Source organism: Lactuca virosa, chromosome 3 (assembly GCF_052849685.1).
Source record: "Lactuca virosa cultivar CGN04683 chromosome 3, Lactuca_virosa_CGN04683_v6, whole genome shotgun sequence".
Taxonomy (NCBI): Eukaryota; Viridiplantae; Streptophyta; class Magnoliopsida; order Asterales; family Asteraceae; genus Lactuca; species Lactuca virosa.
In genome coordinates this window covers 14,741-38,749 of record NC_136428.1, presented here as the reverse complement: position 1 = coordinate 38,749, position 24,009 = coordinate 14,741, and the positions used below count along the sequence as shown (strand labels likewise).

Below are 24,009 nucleotides of genomic sequence, written 5' to 3'. Positions count from 1 at the left end.
CGAGTATTGGGTTGTGTTAGCCACGTTTTACAACCCCGCATGTAATACAATTTTAAGTTCTAACCTTATGAAAGATGTTGCTATTATCATATGTTCTACATAATTATAGTAATATTTATGATGCAATTTTTTTTTAATTTACTATTTAAAATAGAAAGATGTCTCTATTATCATATGTTGTATGTAATGGTAATATTTAAGATAAGATAGATAAAAAGATGTCTCTATTATCGTATGTTCTATATAATGATAATATTTAATATAAACATTTTAATTTAATATGAAATTATTATTTAATAGATAACAATAATGATTTATTTATTTTTAAAAAATTGTTAATTTTTTCTCTTTTAATCATATAACTTTGTATATGCACAACTTCAAGTTCAAAACTTATCTCTTATGATATAGTTTCACATAATGATAATATTAAAAATTATTTTTTTATATTTGTTATGAAATTATTATTTAATTGTTAATAACAATGAGTTAGTTAAATAAATAAAAATCCAATTTGTGCTCCTTTTGTTGTTGTTGTTCAGCCCAATGAGCTGCTAAATGGGCTTGGAAAAGGAATTATCCACACTCTCCTACTCCCAATGCCTCCCGGACCTCCACATCCATTTCACTCGCCTCTAATGCTGCCCTAGCCTCCAATTAAAGAAACATATAGGTATTATGAGGGTGTTTGGCAAAGCTTAAAATTTTAGTTTTTTGACTTATCACCGGTTCCTCACCGGGATAAATCAAAAAATCTTGGCACCTGAAATAAGTCATTTTCCATAAGTCACTTCTCCTTACTTATCAAAATCACCTTATTTCACCCTTTAAAGAAATTGACCAATATAGTCCTTACTTATCAAAATCTCCTTATTTCACCCTTTAAAGAAATTGACCAATATAGCCCTTGCCCTAACGTTAAACATCGTCTCCATCTACACACAACGCCTCCGAATCGGGTTCTGTTGCTTGCGTTCTCTTCCATCGCTGCTGCTTCTGTTGTCGAGCCATCTCTTCCCTGCTCGCCGCCGGTATCCCTCTCGTCTCCACCGGCCGGAGATCGTTGCAGCCCAAAGGTTTGTGCTTTTTCCGTTCTCTTTCTGTTTTCTTTCGTGTTTGTGTTGCTGTCTCCAATTGTCGATTTCTCTTGCTGCTGCTGTCAATTTTCTCCTTTCTCTTGCTGCTGTCAATTTCACTCCAGTGCTGTCGATTTTTTTTGTTGTCTGAATTTGTGTTGTGTTGATTTTTTGATTAGAATGGGTGCTGTCAATTTTTCCTTCTTTTGCATCTGATATGAATCTGTATTGTTTTCAATTTTTTGGTTATCTGGATTTGTGTTGTGTTGATTTTTTTGATTCGAATTTGAGCTGTCGATTATCAATAAAATTCTGAATTTTAATCTGTTATGAATCTGTGAAATCAGATTTGTGATTCTGTGTATTTGTTTGTGTGTATGTTTGTGCTTCAATTATCAATAAAATTCTTTAGAATCTTAATTTTATGGACACCAACAATGTTAATCTTGGTTATATTAGTTATAATAAGAAAAATAAGTCATAATATAAAAGGAAGTCCTTTTTGGTAATTTTACACATAAGCAGTTTTTTTTGCCAAACACTTAAAATGACTTATCAGCTTATAGCGCACCGGATAAGTTTAACCAAACACTTTTTTAAAAACTCCGTTTTGACACAACTATAAGTTAATAAGCTACAAGTTAAAAAGTTAAAAGCTATTTTAAATAAGCTTTGCCAAACACCCTCTATGTCGATCATGTGTTGAAATTTCATGAATTCATGCTCAATATATTAGATTTAGAGTCGGAGCAAATCATCTTCACTATGAGAAATCTATGTTGAGAAACAATTAGCACCTCAGGTGATTACTGATTTAACAACCTGCATATTTTCTTGAATTTGCATATTTTCTGAGTTTGTCATGATAGATCGAATGTACATACTAGATAGTTTAGATCTGCATATTAATTGATCATACTGAGACATGCTTCAATCTTACGTTTAACATCTAGGCATGTCATGTTATCAGTTCTTGCATTCTTTTCAATCTTAAAAATGGCTGCAAAATGTGCTTTTTCTTCTTCTTTTCAACAAATCCATTCAGTTTTAGTTATATTTGAATATTTCCTTGCAGGAAATGGATGAAACACTAATAATTATTGTGAATCTGGTGATTCTTTATTAAAATCAAAAGCTGAAGCTGCTTCAATTTCTTCTCTGCAGGAGAGCTTAGAGAAAAAGAAAAATGAACCGGTTGGTTAGAAATCTCTAATTTGAATCTCTTTTTTTTCTGCTTACACTTCATTATTGATCTTTTATTCATATTGTTCATTTTTTCTTTGTATCTTGTGGGCTTCTATGAAAGAAATTGTTCACAATCTAGAGAGACAATGGTCAAAGGTTCAAAAAGGAGTCACTAAAGCACCTTCTCTAGGTGTCTTCTTTATTTCATACACTAGTTTATAACCCGTGAGAACCACGGTTATAAAATTAATTAACCTTTCATATTAAAAAATCAAAATTATTAATCAACTATTTTGAAAAATTATTACTTAAGAGATATTTTTTTTAGTTATATAAAGTTATATCCGTTGATTTAAATAAACTAGGTTAAAACCCGTGGAACCCACGGGTGTTAATTTTAAATAGACTTAAAAGAATTGATTGTGTAATAAAATAATATATCATTAATTTAGAAAAACTTATGAATTGTAATATTGTATTTTTTCCATGGCATATTTATAATTTATTGTTAGTTTTCAAATTCTTATTGCTATTGGATTTTATTATGTATTTTAATTTTTAATCATTAGATATTTTAATATTTTCTAGTATTATTATCTCTATGTTAATATTATATATAGTATATACGCTGATAAGTTTGAATATATTTATTTGTGCCGGTAAAAAAATAATATTCAAATTATTGATGCTTTTTTATTGTATGAGAAATTTTTTATACAAATAACTTAATATTTAATCATCACCTTTTCATAGTCATTTTTAATTTTTGTTTTATATCAAGAAGATTTTTTGACTAATATATTTGCAACCAACTTTCTCCAACTTTCTCCTCTTGTTCTTGGTAGATTTGCTTCAAACCAAATAAATTAAATTAAAATTTATAAACCATATCAAACATCACTGTGAAACATAATATCAAACCCCACATAGTAGAAACACCTTGCATAAATTTCAACCAAATTCGTAGTCAAGTGATTATGCAAGAAAAAAAAATGCATGTTAAAAAAAATTGCACACAAAGCATCAGAACCTACAAATAACACATTCCAACATAATCAGGCAGTCCATTTTTAATCAAGAATACTGCACAATCATTAATACTATAAATAAATATCAAATATTTAGGAACCTGTACAAAAAGAAAGAATATATGAAATCTTAAATATGATCCCTTATTTCTATTATCAATAAATTTTGTGCATAATAATATAAAGAAAAAAAGTAGGATGCTATAGAGCACAAATCAACTAAAGTACATTGCTATTTCGTGCATTTAACCTTGAACTAAAACCCAGAAAGCAGGAAAGTTTATTTCAAATATCTTAATTTATACTAAAACTAATCGAGATCCCTTGATACTCTATATTGGTAAACCTCCAACCGACCTTAAAGTCCTTGAAAAGACTAATAAATATCCAGTGGTTGAGAATCGAGATGGTGGAAACCTGCAATAGAAAAATTCACAACCCTATTTAAATCGTACATACATGATGCTAAAGACCCCTTAAGATTCATATTCAATAGATATACATCAAAGTAACACAAAAATTTTTGTTTATTTTTTAATAACTTAATAACTTAAGTAATGTAAATTACATAGCTATTTCCTGATATCATTAGTGTATTGTACCAATTAAACCAAATATTAACAAACCTTTATAAGGACTATTTATGTTTTTTTTTTTCTCTGTACATGTTAGGAAGTTTTTATTTAAATATATAGGATAAATGAAAAGGTTGACGAAAAATGTTTGAAGATAACATCATAATAAAATCCAAAAAAAGAAGATTTGCCTCAATCTTTTAGAAAAATACTAAACCACTATCTTTTAGATATATTAAAGTTAATGAAGTTTTTATTTAAATATGTTAGATTTTAACGTAAATTTGATGTTTATCTAACTTGTATTTGGCTATCTTAGAAGGTGGTGGTATCTCCACTGGGTTACCCATTGTGTCTGCAATAATTGTTGCCTTGTGCTCCTTTCCAATTCCATTGGTCCTAATCTCCCTGTGTGTTTTGACCCATTAGCTGAGGAATAAAAATATTATAAATTGGTTACCTTTTTTCCTTTGAATCAAAGCAAATCAAAGCATAAATTTCCTACAAGATTAGCATCAAACAAACATTAAATTGATTATTACATTTATGCAAAAACGTTTAAAAAAATAAAAGACAAATACCTTTTTCTCGTCTAGAATCTTTTTTCTCTCAACATAATTTTCTGCATAGATCTGTGAATATTAAAAAAGACACAAAAACGATACACCAATCTTTATCCTACTTCATCACACTTGGAAATCTTTACATCACAAACATTCACTAAGAACTATATTAACCATTATATACAAAATAAACGATAGTGTATCAATCTCTCTTATTGTTGCTTTACTGATATCACCATTTTTTTTTTAACATCACAATATTATAAAAATAAAATACAGCAAAGACGATGTGAGTGTACATATAGGGAAAAGAAAGAAAAAACAAACAGAGTAAACATTGTAGATGAGTTACACCTATAAGAATTTTCCATGTTGGGACACTCCACAAGAGTCAGCAGCAGGAATGCAACTACAAGTTTGAGAAATGGGTAGATATAATGGGAATGACCCAACAAATCGCAGATGGGCTTAATCCATCTGCGATTTTGATGGCTAAAAATGTAATTTCGTTTTTTTTTTTTATTATTTTCTACAAAGTAATTAAAATATTTTGCTATATTTGTAATTTTCTCGGAGGACGGCGGCAACGCAAGTCCGTCCATCACTCCTCTGTTTCTCCCATCAACTCTTTAGTTCGTCCTTTTGATTTCTTTTTCAAAATCAAGATATCAAACTAAATATAAAAAATTACACTAGTGATTTTCTGCTCATGAACACTGTAGATCCGGTTTTGCTTTAGGTTTGAGTTGTTATTTATTATATAATTTTTTTTTTCTGATTGTAGGGATTTTTGGAGAAGACATAAAAGAAAGGTCTATGTTTCTCTTGGGCTTTGTGGAGGTGGGTACCTATTATACAAGTTTTATGATGCTTATTCAAAGAGGATTTCTGAACTCGAGAGACAACTTGCTGATGAGCAAGAGAATGATGAGCTTCTTAAGGCCCAGTAAGATAGTAGTGGTACTCATCATTTTTAGTTTATCAAGCCAATCAGATATTTTCTTATCATTTTTTTTGGGAAATGACCGATGTACAGGATGCAAATGCACTTTGAGAACATCCAAAGAATAGCTAATACGATGACATTGCCACATGCCATGCTTTATTTGAGTAGCCGGGTCTCAGAAGAGTTGGATCTTTTGCATCTTACAGAGAGGTTGATAAAAGGAAAGGGTCAGCCCAACAGTTTGACACCTTCAGAAAAACTTGAGCTTTGGGATAGGCTTAAAATATTAAGTATGAATACATTCTTTTTCTTATGATCACATCTTAGTAGATAATTAAATTAATATGGATTAGCAGCAGGCTAACCTCTCATTCTAAATCTTGTCTGATATGCAAAGGTTTCACTAGGATGGTGTTGTCTATCTGGGCGATGACTGCAATTAGCTTATACATTAGAATTCAGGTCAACATCTTAGGGAGACATCTATACATAGATACTGCACAAGACCTTGGTGGATTTCAACCTGTAAGTGTAACGACCTCTCTTTCTTTTTTGTCTTTTAGGTTGTGTTTGTTATATTTCATGATGGTGATGAGGACGAAAAAAAGTGCAACTATTGTCTCATTGACATTGATCGTAGTCCGTGTCCAATGCACACCAACCACAGTACAACCTGTTGTTTCTCTTGTATTCTGTCATGCTTAACAAATGCCCTTTACTGACTTCAACATTTATACACAAATTCTCTAAACTTGGAATTAGTGATGTGCCATCTATTTCATATAACAAATTAGTTAGGAAAACTTAGAAATTCCGCTTCACATTTGAGAGAAGTAGGTTACTACTTGATTTTAACTTTTAGTAATACCTTATACTTGCTTTTTTCATTTAGGGAACATCCTTTTTAAAGATACTTGTTATATATCGAGGAGTTTAAACCATCACTTCTCTACTTCGAAATAAAAGCCTAAAAATCAAGAAGCTCATATCTGAAACTATTAACTATATTTAGTGTTGCTATGTAGTTAATCTACACAAACATATTGTAGGAGAGGCTGTTTTCACTATTGTTGTACTTTTGAATATAAACGGAACAAAGCTGCTCCCAAAATTTGTTATTCAGATGAGAAGTCAACGTGTTGAAGAGTTTAATTTATAATTGTATTCTTTGGACATGACAACCATGCTGTTGTAAATCTAATCCTTGTCTTCTGTCTTAGTCTCATTTGTAGACTAGATTATGCCTTGGTTATGGTTATGGCATTTTTCTTGCTGTTTTGCAAGTTGATTTTTTTTGTTACTATTAGTTTTGGGGCAAGCATGAACCATTAAACAAAAGTTGACAAAAATTTAAACTTCCAATATAACTTTAGGTTTAAAGAAGTATAGTTATGCTTCTTTTCTTTATATTTAAATTGTGTTTTTTACCAAATTTTGTATATATATTCTCTCCATTGTTTGGAAGACATGAAATATAATAGGCCTTTAGTATAAGCGAGATGCACGGTGCTATTGTATACGGAAGTGATCATATAGTTTGTTAAGAATAGACTAGATATCGTACTCAAAGGCGAAGTGTTTCAAGTGATAGATAACCTAATATTTATATACTCTAATAAGAAATAAGTCGATGACTGGTTTGATAAAACTAAGGATGAGAAGTAACTACAAATAATTGAAAATCAACAAGTCTTTTCTCAAGACACAAATTCTAAAGATAAATCATATTCGGAAGAAAGTGATTTGGTTAGAAGAGGGAGGGCAAAAGATAACTACCTCCCAAAACTATTATTCAATGTAGCATTTAACTTGAACACAAAACCCTCAAACCTTAATGTAGACATAGTTTATCAATTCAGTCCATGAAGCCCATAACCTTGGATTGGATTAGTGATTCAACTCAACTCAACTCAAAAACTAAACCCTCTTAATAGGAAATCTAGGCCATTGTTTAAGCGGGAGGCCAAGTTATGCGTATGATAACAAAACCAAACACATCGATTCTCTTATACAATAGTTGAATGAACCACACACCAATCTTTTTCTTGTGGGTGTCAAACTAGAAGTAGTTGTACGTATCATCCAAGCTCACATTGACTAATGTTACAAGGGGGCTATTAAATATTTAATACAGAAGGAGAACATAGGGAATGGGAATTATTTGATCATAATTGTCTCATGATCTATTTCTTCGTCCGAATTCTTTCCATTTTCATGAAACTAGAATTTTGTTTTTTTACAGAAGGATGGCGAACCGATGGATAGAAGCGACGAACAACTGTTTTTGGCGAGTGCTGATTTTCTTTCAAGTCAGAGAATTCCCACACTCATATCTAATATGCAAGCTGCCACAACTGAAGTTCTCAGAGGGTAAGGATTATGTATTTGGAATAATATTTATTATTTATGAGTTTTAACCATATAATACCCAAACAATACAAAATCCAGAGTCCCAGACTTCCTGAAATGGAAACTATACTATACTGATTGATTTGCTTCTTAAGTATATCCTATCCTTTGTACTTCATACATCATTCATTCCCGAAAATGCCCAACATGGAACTAACATAGAATAGATACATCCCGGACATGAGATCGATAAAATTACATCCCTAATTCTTACTATGGGACCAGACTAGTAAGGGTGCATCCCAATATTTTTCTGACTATTACAATCACATTCCCTATAGAAGTTATGGGGCTAATACGAATACATCTCAAATCACACATTCAAATGTGATAGTAACATGTTGACTGTTGGACAACTTACACAATTACTCGCCTTAATTGTAATATGCTTCAGTTTTCTCGCCATTGCAAGTTCACCATTGCTTAATCTAGGTAGGGTTTCAACTTCTATAAGGCTTAACATGGATTTGGTACATCCTTTACAATCATTTTTTTTATTGAAGCTCAATCTATCATTTGAAATCAACTATAAGCAAAGCACAAATGTTAAAGCTCTTCCAACCATCTTAAACATCATTACTTTCTTGGATAAATAGTGAGATTTGTTCAAAGTCATGACTTTCATTAGGCTTCATGAAAACACCAACTCTTATTAAGTTGGTTATTACAATACTCTTCCCCTCCACAATTAGCATTTAAGAAGCTCTCTATCAACCTAAATCTTTGTTTTCATTAACACATCATGGATAAGAGCATGAATACAAAATAAGTCAAAAGATGACATCATCCATGTTATCAATAGTTTGCCAACAACTTGGTCTCTGATAAGTTTTTAGAGTTGACTTCAGGAAAAGTGGTCAAGGTCTTGGAAGTTATAAGTGCATTTGACCCCTTTTCAAGAATAATCTATTTCTTGGGTTTTGTGCATATACAACCACAATTGATTTCAGGAATTTGTAGTCTGATTCAATTGAGCCTGTGTTTTTTTTTTTTTTTTTTCAATTCTTTCTTTGGGTTTAGTTTCTAGCTGATTACTTGATTACCAGTCATAGTCGGTCAATTAGTTTCACTTGTCTGATTCTTAGATTCTTGGGTTATTGGAGAATAGGTTATTTTCAGCATCCCATATAATGCCATTGATCATCCAATCTAGTTCTCAATCAGGCAATATATAGTTAGTTTCTTGGCATGACTTGAGGTTTCTATCAGCCGTGGCTTTTCTTTTCTGTTAGGTTTTCAACCGAGTCAGGAAATACTAGTGGCTTGTGTTGGGTTTCTTTTGTTAAAATAATTCTGGTATGTTTGGTTTGTGCTCTTTAGTTTGATATGGGATAGTTGCTATCAGTTTATGAGATATCTCCCCTTCAGATTTGTTGGTTCAGACCCTTTTTTTGATCAATAAATTTACGACCAAACAGGGTAAAAACACAGAGATGGAGGGAAAAGATTCCCAGTTTTCTTTTTTCTTACTTCTGATACTAAAACAAAGAGACTTACAATGCTTTAAATAACATGCAAAGGAAAAACAGAAAAGCTAAAACAGTAAAATCGTGTGTTCCTAACAAGGTGGCAACTAAGCCACTTGTTCCTTTAGACTAGGTCAACTAAGAGACCAAGTCAGAATAACTTTTCCCACATACTTCCCCTTAATTTTGAACTTTGTCCTCAAGCCTTATAATTCCTAAAAGATTCCTCATCTCTATAAACTTGAGTATGGGCAAAGCTTTTGTTAAGGGATTTGCTCTTTGTTCTTCGCCACTGATATGCTTCACCTCAATCTGTTTCCTTTCAATACAACCTCATATGAAATGGAATTTGGTGTCAATGTGCTTGCTTCTCCCATGAAAGACTGGATTTTGCATAAGGGCTATGGCTGATTTTGTTGTCTACATACATCCTGACACATTCTTCTTTCCAACCGGTCAACTCTTTTAGTAGGCTCCTTAGCCAAAGTGCTTGGCATGCTTCTTCACGGTTGCTGCCATAAACTCCGCCTCGCAAGAAGATAGAGTCACAATGTGTTGTTTCTGGGACGACCATGTGATTGGATTTCCAGATAGATAGAAAATCATTCTTGTTGTACCCTTTCTACCATCAATATCCATTCCATAGCTACTGTCACTGAATCCAGTAAGCTTTCTATCACCACCTTTCTTGTACACTAAAACAAAGTTGGTTGTCCCCTTTATGTACTTTAAAATATGTTTGGCTGCTTTGAGATGACTCCTTTGGTGACTCCATGTATCTGCTTACTACTCCAACTGAGTAGCTGGTCTCGAGTGAATAAGCGACGACTTCCAGTAAGACGTCGGTACTCGGTAGCATTAACTGGCACTCCATCTTCGTCTTTAGTCAAACTCAGTCGTGGTTCCATTGGGTAATGTGATGGGTTGCATTCTCCCATTCTTGCTATTTGTAGAATCTTCTTAGCATACCCTGTTTGAACGATTGTGATGTCATCCTTGTCTTGGTGAACTTCTATCCCTAGGTAGTAGGATAAGGTTCCTAAGTCACTCATATCAAAGGTCTTTAGCATCCGCCTCTTAAACTCAGCCACTAGTTCTTCACTTGAACCTGTCACAATCAGATCGTCCACATAGACCCCGAAAATCAAAGACTTGTTTGACTTCTGGAGTTTATACACATCATACTCCTGTGGACATCTTTGGAATTCCATCTCTTTCAATGTTTTATCAAGTCTATCATTCCAAGCTCTTGGAGCCTGACATAGACCATAGAGAGCGGAGAGCCTTGTTCAACTTGTATACCATGCTCTTTTTTACTGCAATAACAAAACTGGTTGGTTGCGTTACATACACTTCTTCCTATAGAATCCCATTTAAGAAGGCAAATTTTACGTCCTAGTGATGGACTGGTGCGAAAGCCAACGACGTTTGTATACCATCCTTCACTCGCAGCCAAAGCCAACGACGTTTGTATTGTTTCCAAACGTGCCACTGGTGCGAAAGCTTCATCAAAATCGACACCCTTTTGTTGTACATAACCATTTGCCACAATTCTTGCCTTGTATTTGGTCATTTTCCCTTCTGCATCCTTCTTCAATTTAAACACCCACCTCAGCCCTATTGCCTTATGCCCTTTGGGAAGATGTGTTAGTTTCCATGTATCATTCTTCTCGACCGATTCCAGCTCCTGTTTCATTGCAGTTCTCCACTCTTCATCACTTGAAGCTTCTTCATAAGTGGTAGGTTCTTCACCTGCATACATTAGAACTTCCGAATCATCTTGCAAGGCTTGCGTTTGTTCGTATATATCGGTCAGGGATCGTGAAACCACGGACCGGTGTGTCGTCATATGTTGCCTTGTCTACACTAGGGATGTAGATAAGGTTGGTGATTCACCCTACTCGTTGCCAGCTTGCGATTGACCGCGTGATGTCGGTTTGTAAATGACTTTCACTAGACTGCGAGTTAGGGCTTCCTATATCCCCTTATACCGGATCGTTCCCCACCACAGTTTTTTGGGTCTTCACATTGCATCTTAGCCTAACCCCATTTCTTTTCTTAGAATATAATATCCCTTGATACACATTTTTTTTCCGATTAGGGCAGTACAGACGATTCCCTTTTGTTTCTTCCTCGTTTCCTAGATAAACCATCTTCTCACTTCTACCGCTCAGCGTTGGGTTGATGGCAGCTTCACGTGAGCAACACAACCAAACACTCTGTAGTGTTCGAGTGTTGGTTTCTTCCCATGTATACCTTCATATGGGGTCATATCCTTGACTCCTTTTATTGGAACTCTGTTGAGTATTTGAACTGCATGGCGTACGGCTTACCCCCATAGTTTTTCTGGCACTTCCATGGCCTTCAACAAAGATCTTGTGACTTCAAGAATCGTTCGATTTCGACGCTCTACTACTCCCTTCTGCTGTGAGGAATGTGGGGTCGTCAATTGCCTTTTTAATCCCTCTTGATTACAATGCTTAGTGAACTCACTAGACATGAATTCACCTCCTCGATCTGTACGCAACAGTTTTAGTTTGAACTTCCCCTCATTTTCTACTTGATTTTTGAACTTCTTAAAGGCAATGAGTGCTTCACTCTTGATTTTCATCATTTGACACCCACATGTATCTGTTGTAGTCATCTACTATGAGAAGGAAATATCGATTACCTCCTAGAGTTTGGGGTGTTATTGGATCACAAAGATCTGCATGTACCAACTCCAGAGGGTTTCTTGCTTGCCATTGTGCTTCTTTCGGGAACGGTTGTCGGGTTTGTTTGGCGACTAGACATCCCTCACAAACCTGTGTGGGATGGTGGATTCTTGGCACTCATATCACCGATTCTTTCTCCACCATGGACTCGATCAAACGAAAGTTTACATGCCCCGGCTTTGCATGCCAAACCCATGCAACATCGTCTAAACTTGCATCGAGACATATTGGTTGTGAGGTGTGAAGTACAATCTTGTACAACCTATTTTTTGAGCGTTGTACCTTCATGATCAACTGATTTCTTACATCATGAACTCTCAAAAGTTCATGAAGCATTTCAATCTTGTACCCCACCTCTGTCATTTGACCAAGGCTGAGTATATTACTCTTTAAAGCTGGGATGTAATATACTTCAGATGCTCCCCGCTTTTACACTCTAACAAAACTGTTCCTCTTCCTTTGATTTGCACTTTGGATCCGTCCCCGAATCTCACTTGCCCTGTTATTCTTTCATCAAGTTCTGCAAAGTACTCTGGCATCTCTGTCATGTGATTGATGGCCCCATTATCCAAGTACCATGTATCATTCTCATTCCTTTTTTGTTGCGGGGAAAACTGTCTTCATTGAGCAATACCTAGTCATCTGTATCTTCACCCCATACAGTTAACAGAAGAGCCTGTACGTGTGTGAGATTAACACCAACTTCCTTCCTCTTGGGATTTGGGCACTTTGATGCAAAATGCCCAAACAAGTCACAGTTGAGGCACTTTATGTGACTTTTGTCTCTTCCTTTTCCTCGACTGTTGTTGGTATGTCGTGATTGTTGGGGATTGCCTCGACCTCCTCTTCCACGATAACCTCCTCGACCTCCCCTCACTGTGAGAGGAGCCACGGCCTCTTCCAGCTGTACTAGGAGAGCCTTTATTTGATTTTTGACCTACAAGATTCAGATTCAGATTACTATTACTTTTTTGTTTGTGTGTGTGATTCCACTATTGACATCTTGAGCTTTGGTCTGGATATTGGATCTTTAGTTCTTTTAAGAAAAATAATGTTTTGTCTGTTGATCAAATTTGATTTTGATTATCTGCAAAGTTGTTGATAATTGATTTCAAAACGAGGTTTGATTTTGATTGGGTATTATTGTAGACAACAGTTTTAGTTAGAGTTTGTTGCTATGGTTGGTTAAAAGGGTAGTTTTGTAGGTAACACTCTCCAGTCAGTGCTGCTGGTTTGGTTATAATAAATAGAATTAAGTGGCTGATACAAGATCATCAACTCGAATGCATGATGATCTTAAAGTGCAAAAATACAACATCATTGAAACTAATGTTGTATATATTCTATTGATTGTTATTTGCAGAAAGCAGTTGAGGGATATCTTCAATTCTAGTGTACTTGATGAAACAATTATGCATATATTGAACACGTTCATGAGCAATGAGAGACATCATCACTGGGTGGATTATTTGATGCCCGAGGCAGGCAGTCGCGTCACTAAACTAGATCAACTCATGGGGGAGACACGAGCAGTTTTATCAAGGTACTTCTTTCTAGTACAGTTACAACTTACAGTAGTTTACTAAGTGTAATTTGGTTTTTTTTGTTTTGTAGTTCTGAATTTGGAAATATTCTAGAGATGTCGCTGAAAAAAGTGGTGGAGGGATTGATGGAGGACATGACGTTACAGTTTGGTGTTGGTGTTGGTGGTGATGGGAGTTTGGGTGTACCACTTGCCAAACTTATTCCACGCGTTGCACAGATTAGTCCGCTGCTGCTGGAGGAACCCAGCCGAAATAAGTTTACTCATATCATTCAAAACATTCCCCAAGTTGAACTTTTCTTCACTCTGCTCTACACAAACATGTAAATCTTCTCTACTTGTACCACCAAATATTATATAGAGACTTACTTGTATGTTGTTGCTTGTCCTTTTCTTTTTCCCTTTCCCTTCACTAAGTTTGAAGCTTTAGCTTTTCATGTTTTAGTTCCTGTCAAAAATAGATGATAATATATAAAACCTTTTATTTAGCTAGTGATTATATAAGGTATTGTATTGTGTGGTCTTAGAATTTTTTCGATATCTACAAGCTTCCCACTTGCTTCTTGCAATAAGACGATGATTAAGAGATTTCTCTAATTATTTAGGCGTTGTATGTTTTTATAAGGTAAGTCTGCGAACCATATCTTAAGAAAAAGATGCAGGCTAAATGTTTGCAGTCAAGTAAAAAGTTGTTTATTATTTAAAGTCTGTAGCCTGATTGAAAAAACCAAAATGTGAAAAAACTCATGTTATTAAACTTAAAATATTTTTGCAACTTTAACCCAAAGGTCAGTAATATTTTAGTCTTTAGTTGTTTGAAATATATTCTTTATGTTGCATGTCAAATCACATATCATATTTATCTTAAGATGAGAGGAATCATAACTTTATGCTTATCAAATTTAAACATGTAGTCAGTTCATGTCGGAGGAGGCAATTATCGATCACCTATCATCTTAGAATACTTCTGAATTTAATTTTGTTAGATGCTATAACTATTTACTGTTTAGGATGAATATTTTATGAAGGAAAAGATGTATTTTATTAACTTACTAGATTAGATTAATACCTGTGGAAACCACGATTGAAAAAGAAAAATACTATTGATAATTTCAATCATAACTAGATAAGAAGCCCCGCTTCGCGGGGGTTGGATTCGACACTAATGTCAAAGAAAACATTACGTTAAAGATGGTGTCATCGTTTATCAGTCGTTTGTCATGGAAGTAGGATGCTATAATTGGTTGACTATGAAAGTATGATGCTTAAAAAATGAAGTAAAGTAGAAGCAAATTGAGATATATTCTCTTTTTAAAACAGATATGTTGGGTACAAAATTATTTTAACCATATTTAGTCAAAGGCAGCACCAGTCCAACTGCCTCTCGTGGGTACTGCTCCAATTCCTCCTTGACCTTTATCAGGTCTCTCTTGTAGCTTCAAACCCAATGGAATCTATAAATGAAGGAGAATGAGAAAACATATAAGAAAATGACCAATATACCCTTCAAAAAGTTGGACTGCATAAAAATGCATTTCGTGGACCTCATTCTTTGTTATTACCTTCCATGCAGTCGGGCAGACCGGTTGATTGCTAGACATGCTATGATGACTAAACTGACTGCAACAGTCGAGAGCCAGAAGCCTAATTGTTCATTGCCCAGGAGTGTGAGGACTGCAAATTACTTGGCAGTTTTATCTATATCTTGATAAGCTCTTGCAGCTTTGAGATCCCTTAAGTGCTGATTTTGTAAAAATTTCCAAATAGAAAAATTATAAATGGGTTTCAAATACCTATTATTTTCTAGGACCGACCAAAATGCCCTTTGATGGCACGTCAACAGCAGTAATTGGTGGTGAATTGGAACAACAACCAAAGCAATCACTGGTCTGTTACAATCTGTTATGGCTACGTTTCCACATTTCCAACTAAATTCTTTATGGAAAAAGTTGTAATTCCATTCAATCAATAAACAAAAAGTAAAATTTTACTATAAACAATGCTTACTTTTCAAATAAAAAATACATCTTGATTGCCAAATAGGGAATCTGAAACAACCACCCTCCTAACAGAATCCAAATCACAACTTAGATCAATGGATTTACCTTCGCATCCCTGCAAGTGCCGGTACAACTTAAGTAGCAGTTAATGAGCCAAAACTTAATAAAACCTCTTGCTTAGAAATAAGGGAATTAGCCTAATATGTAAAAAACATAAAAAAAATTAAATTTGAATTTGACGGGTACCTGAACCATTATTGTTCTTGATGTACATTCTAATCTTCTCCAATCTAAGAATCCATGTAGTTGATTCTAAAGATCGAGTCAGGTTGTCCCCTTTATGGTCATACAAATGGAAGAGTTGGTAAGTAAAACTACAATAAATGAACAAATAAACATTGGAATCCTCTTTTATTAAAAAATTAACATACTCACTTGAAATTCCACCACCAGCTGAGATGCGTCTAATCACACATTCAACTGCATTAATTGTGAGGTCCACCTTCCTGAAATCTATAAAAATTGCATCATCTTTAATTTATAAAGAAGACTATTCTTAACAGACAACCTATTTTTGAATGTTCCTAAAAATAAAAAATGCATATAACAAAACAGAATTTCATTGGGGCATTTCATCAAATGGTTATTATGCATGTAAAATATAAAGGTATTGAGAAAATAACTGTTATACTGATAAACTAAAAATGGATTTCAATACTACAGGGATTCAATATATGGTTTTCCAGCAAAAAAAAAAAATTATGACAAAATTTAAGAAAAGACTCAAATGCCCTTAAAGACTAAGGTGTCTAACATGTGAGTAGCAAAGAAACAACGAACCACACATGCATCTGGAACTTACTTTCTTTGCAAAAGATTTTGCTTTGGATTTTTTCCTACTTCTTACATGAGACCAGATTTGGAGGTTGAGCAAAAAGAACCATATCAGCAAGTACCTACCTGTACATGGAACCATTTTACTATAAATAGATTATTTCTTTCCAATCGTATTGGAAGGGGATATGGCCAAGAAAAATTAGAGGGTGTTTGGCTTAGCTTTTCACAGCCAAAAGTCCTTTTTGAAAAATAAAAAAAGCAAAAGATGTTTGGCAAAACTAGTTTTAAAAACTACTTTTGGAGTTTTGATACAAGGAAAATGAACTTTTTGGAAAAGTTAGGAAAACCTGACTTTTTGTAACTTTTCCAAAAAGGACTTTTGGGCTGTGAAAAGCTAAGCCAAACGCCCCTTAATCTTCAAAGGAAAAGTAAAACCGTAGACAATTGATTCCTTAAAAACGACAACCGTCTCTCTTCTAGTTCCCAAAGTGTTGAACAAACGAAACAGAGCTTCGGGAAATTAAACAACAAAAGATGGTAATTTAAGTTTTAATTTAGAAAAAATTAAACCCAGAAAAAACACAAACCTTTTTATTCTTCGTTTGGTATTACTCTGCCTTGTGCTAGGAAGACGTTCATCTCTTTGAGATATATTTTTTCAGACGCCTTTGATCCCTAATTGTCGAACATAAGCAAGGTATCAATTCATGGAAACAAAAACAAAATAGATTGTATGATATGCCGATGTAGATGCTTAAAAACGGAGTGAGGTGTGGCCAAACCATAGAACTTACCTTCTATGACGCGATTTAAAACCGTAGTTTTCAAAGGGAACAAAGAACCGAAGAAGATGATGGTCAATGGTATGTTTTCTTTAGTGGTGCGGTGGTGTTAACGGGGGGTGGCCAAGGCCGGTAGTGATCAGGTGACAGGAGGTGATGGTGAGACGTGTTGGTCACCATTGCTGAAGCTGCTTAGTTCGTTCCTCTTCTCCAGTTGAAGAAAACACCGTCAGGAAACAAAAGAAGTGGAGGAAAAAAACCAAAGCAGCTGGTGGATTGCAGCTTCGTGCGTAAAGAAGATTGGAAGAAGGGGGCGGCGACCCCAAATCGACATCGGCAAACGAAAACAGAAAAAAGTTGAAGAAAACGAACCTGTAATTGTAGGGTGCGAAGGTAACCGGTTGAAGGCTTCACACGGGACTCGACGGCATACGGCGGAGAGCGGGGGAGGATTCGCTTACCCGGGTTCCTCTTGAAAAGCCCTAAAATATAAAACGTATCAACCGGACACGATTGAGGGGTCACCTGGCTTATGGTGGTGGGCGTGTGACGGTGAGTAACGGAAGAGACATGGTAGGCTGATGGTGGTGGTGAAGACGCTAAGGCTAAGGGTATGGTCACACACTCACACCCAACCTGATGCCACCTCATCGCTCGCTACCAACGTACTACAACACACTGACTCTTAGAAATAGTCAATACTCCACATCATTTTTTCTTTTAATTTTTTTTTTACATTAGAATAATTAAAAAAATAATATTAAACAAAAATAAAAACATAAATATTAATTAAAAACATTTTACATTAATTTAAAAACCAGAAATTTAAAATCTACAATACTTAAAAAAACATAATCATTTAAAACCTAAATTACTAAAAAAAACATAGAAAATATTACTCGTCGTCATCCTCGTCGTCATCCCCGTCGTCGTCAATGCCACCGTGTTGCTGGAATTGCCTTTGTCATATATGCTCAGTCAAATCATAACGTAAATTGTGATGTGTTTCACTGTTTTGTATTTCCAAAAGTCGTGTGAAGTATGCAAGGTTGCCGACTTGTATTACTGCAGGTAGGTTAAGAATATCTTCCAGATTATACATAAAAATAGTCCCGCCCTCTTCTTCAATTATCATGTTATGTAAAATAACACAAGCAGTCAACACCTTCGTCAATTTCGCCCTATCCCATGACCGTGCCGGATGTTTGATAATGTGCCACTTTTGTTTGAGGACCCCAAACGCCCGTTCCACATCCTTCCTTGCCGATTCTTGTGCTAACTTGAACAATTTTCGTTTTTCATCGGCCGAAAATGAGTACGACTTGACAAACGTAGCGTACTCTGGATATATCCCATCACCAAGGTAATACTTATAATTATATTGATGTTCATTCACAACGATCAACATGTTTGGGGCTTTACCCTGCAAAATATTATTAAATATCAGAGAGGCTCCAAGCACATTCAGGTCATTGTTTGACCCGGCCATACCAAAGAATGCATGCCAAAACCATAGGTCATGTGAAGCAACGACCTCTAGTATAATAATCGGCACGCCATGATCACCTCGTGTGAATTGACCTCGCCATGCATTGGGACAATTTTCCCACTCCCAATGTGTACAATCAATGCTGCCAAGCGTTCCTGGTAAGCCATGCTTAGCTTCATGTGCGGCATACAACTGTTCGATATCATTTCTAGTTGGATGTCGCAAGTATATGTCACCATAAAGCTCTATGACATACTCACAAAAAAGATAAGTACATTCTCGCCCAGTCCTCTGAGACATTTTCAGATACTCATCTGATGCGTCTGCGGCTATGCTCCACCAATCACGTCTAGCGTCTTCACCCGTAGCCAGCCTCACGCCACAAGGCACCTACGCACACCTGGGGCGGTGCTCACGCGTAGGTGGCCTTGCCACGTAGGCACTACGTGTAGGTTGACCCAATCCATACCGCATGGCCTAAGCACATATGTGGAGAAGGTCGTCTGGTGGTCTGGTACCAACAGATGTCTTTGTGAGTATTTCGATGAGAAGAAAGGGGAGCAGAACACTGCCACTAATTGGAATCTGATTGGATCAGAAAGCGGTGAAGAAATGCAAAAAGCGGTGAAGAAATGCAGAAGAAAACGTTTCCACCAATATTATAGAAAATGACATAAAATGCCCCACTATAAAGATCAACCATAAAAGAGACAAAATTAAACAAACAAAAATAAACAGGGGACCATTTATGTCAAATCCTTAGGAACTTTACTGTTAATTGAGACATTTTTAATATATATATATATATATATATATATATATATATATATATATATATATATATATATATATATATATACGGGAAAATACAAATCTAGCCAAAATCCTTAATTACTTATCAAAAAATAGCAAAAAAAAACCACTTAGCCAAAAATAGCCCACAAAAGAGTAGTCAACGTAGGTTGACTACTCTTTTCCGGAGTTGACTACTCTTTTCCCCTAATGGGCTACTGTTTCACGGGCCCGTTTACTTTTTCGTGGCCCATTAGCCAAAAGTATATAATGTAAAATTTTTCAGATTAGGTCATTTTTTCCTAATTTTTTGTTGGTTTGGCTACTTTATTTCTCTCAATAGAGCACCCGAAGAACAACCAGGTTTGTCTACTTTTCATCAAAATTTTACTGTGTTTGTGATTAGGAGTATGTTTTGTATATGGGATTAAGTTTTTTTTTGAAAAAAATCGAAAAAAAAATATATAACCGTAGGTTTCATACGAAACCTACGGTGTACAAGTGCCCAATGCACAAATTGTGCAGTGTCGACTTGTACACCTACAGTTTTGTATGAACCGTACGAATTTTTTTTTTGACAAAACAGTAGATTAATCCCAAAAACAATAGATTAAACCCCAAAACTGTAGATTAAACCCCAAAACCGTAGCTTTTTTGACAAAACAGTAGATTAAACCCCAAAAAGTAGACTTAAAAAAAACGTATTTTTTTCCCAAAACCGTAGGCTACGGTTTGGGAAACCGTAGCTAAACCGAGAGGAAACCGTAGGTTTTAAAAAACCTACGGTTTTGTTTCTTAGAAATGTAACTTTTTTATACAAAACGTGAAACAGTAGACGAATGGACGAAACAGTAGACGAATATAGAAGCCTACGGTTTCGTGGGCTATATTTGGACATTTACTAATTTTTGGCTAAAAATTGCTAATCACTTCCTTAATTTGGCTAGATTACTAATTACCATATATATATATATATATATATATATATATATATATATATATATATATATATATATATATATATTAATGACTAATCAAAGATTTGCAAAAAATTTACTAATTTACAAGATGAAAGTTTTGTCTATAATTATATAATGGTTAGTGGAAATCAGTATATAAATTGTTATGAATATTCGATCTGTGTATGTGTAGATATTTGATAAATCATTATTTTGTACAATGCAATATAAATTTGAATAGAGTGAAAATATAAAATAAATTATATGATAAAAAACCATAATCTTTAATTATAGATATGCAAACCATCATTGTATATTATTATGGATGTATGTCGGTAAGTGTATGATTGTTAAGTATAATTAATATCTGAAATGGTTTAAAAAATAAACAAAATACTAGGTCTAGGTGGTTAGTTTTTCCTCCGATCAAAAGTTATTGTTTTGGTAGAAAATCATGAATACATTTATATTATGGTAAATATTAAAGTATAAGGCTCATAACACTACAAATGACAAAATATGTTGCTTTACTTGTTCGAGTCTTAATCAAGTAATACTTTTAATAAGTAGTGAAAATGTATAAATCACGATATGATTTAAAATGTTGTTTTCGAAAACAAAACTTGAAACTTATTATTTCTATATATTCAACGCAAAGCATAAACACGTTTTGTTTTTGTTTGTTTTTTTGTTTTTTTTGGTATGATAGGGCTAAATAATAGAATATTCTAGAAGTTTTTTTATAACTTATTATTATAGACGTTTTTTTAATTGACCCCTTAATACTATTTAGACTACATGAATTTTTTATTTTGAGAATTCAATATATATTATTAGTTAATTAATTAATTAATTAATTTTTCTTTTTTAGAACAGTGGGCTAGTATATGTTTGAGATAGAACCCAAGACCTCTTTGTTAGACACCTTGTTAGCTAAGTATGCTAGACACAACTTGTCAATATATATTATTAAGTGGTCAATACAATTTCATAACATGTACATCTCACCCCTATATAAATAAAGAATGAATATAGTTTTTTTTGTACGATCGTATTAAAATATGATTTATGTTTAAAAATTGACTAATTAAATGAGATTGTTTTTTTAAAACATTTTAGATAGATGATGATATGTTAGTTAATTTATAAAAAAACTATTTAAATAAGCTAAACCACTGAAAGTGTTTTATTTGGAGGTGAATATTGATGAAATGACATTTATTTTAAGTCATAAGTTAGTGTAGAAAAATTAAAAATATATTGACCATTCTACATATTAAGTGGTAAAAAAAACTATGTAGTCGAATGGTATTAAGTGCTCGATAAATAAAAATCACTAATAAGAAGTTATAAAAAAGACTACTAACTAATATTCTTTGAAAAATAATACGTTTTATTTAATATTAAAATATGATCATATTATCAATATAAATATGAATATATACTTTATATAAATATGTAAAATAAGGATCAAACATGTAATAATTCAAGTTACATAATATAAATGATTAAAATAAAAATCATATATACAATAAAGGTAATTATATTCCCAAACTCCCATCACCACCAACACCAACAACAGCAGCAACAGACTAATCTGTGCAACGCGTGGAATAAATTTGGCAAGCGGTACACCCAAACTCCCATCACCACCAACACCAACACCAAAATGTAACTTCATGTCCTCCATCAATCCCTCCACCACTTTTTTCAACGACATCTCTATGAGTTGATCTAGTTTAGTGACGCGACTGCCTGCTTCGGGCATCAAATAATCCACCCAGTGATGAGGTCTCCCATTGCTCATGAACGTGTTCAATATATGCATAATTGTTTCATCAAGTACACTAAAATTGAAGATATCCCTCAACTGCTTTCTGCAAATAACAATCAATAGAATATATACAACATCAGTTTCACTGATGTTGTATTTTTCACTTTAAGATCATCATGCATTCGAGTTGATGATCTTGTATCAGCCACTTAATTCTATTTATTATAACCAAACCAGCAGCACAGACTGGAGTGTGTTAGCTTCAAAACTACCCTTCTAACCAACCATATCATATCTCATTCCAACCACATGAAGGCAAGCTATAGTTAATTATTATTATTGTCCATCAAGATGATCCCTGCAACAAACTCTAACTAAAACTGTCGTCTACAATAATACCCAACCAAAATCAAACCTCTTTTTGAAATCAATTATCAACAACTTTGCAGATAATCAAAATCAAATTTGATCAACAGACAAAACATTATTTTTCTTAAAAGAACTAAAGATCCAATATCCAGACCAAAGCTCAAGATGTCAATAGTGGAATCACACACACAAACAAAAAAGTAATAGTAATCTGAATCTGAATCTTGTAGGTCAAAAATCAAATAAAGGCTCTCCTGGTACAGTTGGAAGAGGCCGTGGCTCCTCTCACAGTGAGAGGGGAGGTCGAGGAGGTTATCGTGGAAGAGGAGGTCGAGGCAATCCCCAACAATCACGACATACCAACAACAGTCGAGGAAAAGGAAGAGACAAAAGTCACATAAAGTGCCTCAACTGTGACTTGTTTGGGCATTTTGCATCAAAGTGCCCAAATCCCAAGAGGAAGGAAGTTGGTGTTAATCTCACACACGTACATGCTCTTCTGTACGTGATGCCACCTCATCGTCATGTCGGCTCCACTACCAACCCACTAACTCTTAGAAATAGTCAATACTCCACATCATTTTTTCTTTTTATTTTTTTATTTTTTATTTTTTTTACATTAGAATAATTTAAAAAATAATTATTAAACAAAAATAAAAACATAAATATTAATTAAAAACATTTTACATTAATTTAAAAACCAGAAATTTAAAATCTACAATACTTAAAAAAACATAATCATTTAAAACCTAAATTACTAAAAAAACATAGAAAATATTACTCGTCGTCCTCCTCGTCGTCATCCCCGTCGTCGTCAATGCCACCGTGTTGCTGGAATTGCCTTTGTCATATATGCTCAGTCAAATCATAACGTAAATTGTGATGTGTTTCACTGTTTTGTATTTCCAAAATTCGTGTGAAGTATGCAGGGTTGCCGACTTGTATTACTGCAGGTAGGTTAAGAATATCTTCCAGATTATACATAAAAATAGCACTGCCCTCTTCTTCAATTATCATGTTATGTAAAATAACACAAGCAGTTAACACCTTCGTCAATTTCGCCCGATCCCATGACCGTGTCGGATGTTTGATAATGTGCCATTTTTGTTTGAGGACCCCAAACGCCCGTTCCACATCCTTCCTTGCTGATTCTTGTGCTAACTTGAACAATTTTCGTTTTTCATCGGCCGAAAATGAGTACGACTTGACAAACGTAGCGTACTCTGGATATATCCCATCACCAAGGTAATACCTATAATTATATTGATGTTCATTCACAACGAACGACATGTTTGGGGCTTTACCCTGCAAAATATTATTAAATATCAGAGAGGCTCCAAGCACATTCAGGTCATTGTTTGACCCGGCCATACCAAAGAATGCATGCCAAAACCATAGGTCATGTGAAGCAACGACCTCTAGTATAATAATCGGCACGCCATGATCACCTCGTGTGAATTGACCTCGCCATGCATTGGGACAATTTTCCCACTCCCAATGTG

At 34.4% G+C, this 24,009-nt stretch overlaps 1 protein-coding gene and 1 long non-coding RNA gene across 7 annotated transcripts; one reads left to right on the top strand and one right to left on the bottom strand.

The window, feature by feature from the left end:
* Window positions 1–926: 926 nt before the first annotated feature.
* LOC145165103 (peroxisome biogenesis protein 3-2-like) lies at window positions 927–13,997 on the top strand. 3 transcript variants are annotated; one of them, XM_079083732.1, is made up of 8 exons: window positions 927–1,076; window positions 2,152–2,270; window positions 5,212–5,373; window positions 5,464–5,663; window positions 5,771–5,898; window positions 7,616–7,743; window positions 13,326–13,505; window positions 13,577–13,997. In XM_079083732.1, exons 2-8 carry the CDS (start codon window positions 2,263–2,265, stop codon window positions 13,830–13,832), a joined length of 1,062 nt encoding a protein of 353 aa, XP_078939858.1. In that variant the 5' UTR covers window positions 927–1,076; window positions 2,152–2,262; the 3' UTR covers window positions 13,833–13,997. The 3 variants fall into 3 exon arrangements, with proteins under 3 accessions (XP_078939858.1, XP_078939860.1, XP_078939859.1); XM_079083734.1 differs by having other exon boundaries at window positions 2,152–2,274; XM_079083733.1 differs by having other exon boundaries at window positions 929–1,076; window positions 2,241–2,270.
* Window positions 13,998–14,778: 781 nt separating this feature from the next.
* On the bottom strand, window positions 14,779–17,800 carry LOC145165102 (uncharacterized). Of its 4 annotated transcripts, none has more exons than XR_013739892.1 (9): window positions 17,497–17,799; window positions 17,137–17,329; window positions 16,930–17,017; window positions 16,368–16,465; window positions 15,941–16,018; window positions 15,752–15,841; window positions 15,513–15,620; window positions 15,068–15,440; window positions 14,779–14,959 (listed from the first exon to the last, which is right to left on the bottom strand). It is a non-coding gene; the product is annotated as an uncharacterized LOC145165102 (long non-coding RNA). The 4 variants fall into 4 exon arrangements; XR_013739891.1 differs by having other exon boundaries at window positions 15,068–15,246; window positions 17,497–17,797; XR_013739890.1 differs by having other exon boundaries at window positions 15,068–15,620.
* Window positions 17,801–24,009: the final 6,209 nt, after the last annotated feature.

What these genes read in the sequence shown, in the direction of transcription:
- LOC145165103 (XM_079083732.1), top strand. An exon ending in GATGAGCTTCTTAAGGCCCA is followed by an intron (nt 5,374 to 5,463) that starts GTAAGATAGTAG and finishes ACCGATGTACAG; the next exon opens with GATGCAAATGCACTTTGAGA. An exon ending in ACACGAGCAGTTTTATCAAG is followed by an intron (nt 13,506 to 13,576) that starts GTACTTCTTTCT and finishes TTTGTTTTGTAG; the next exon opens with TTCTGAATTTGGAAATATTC.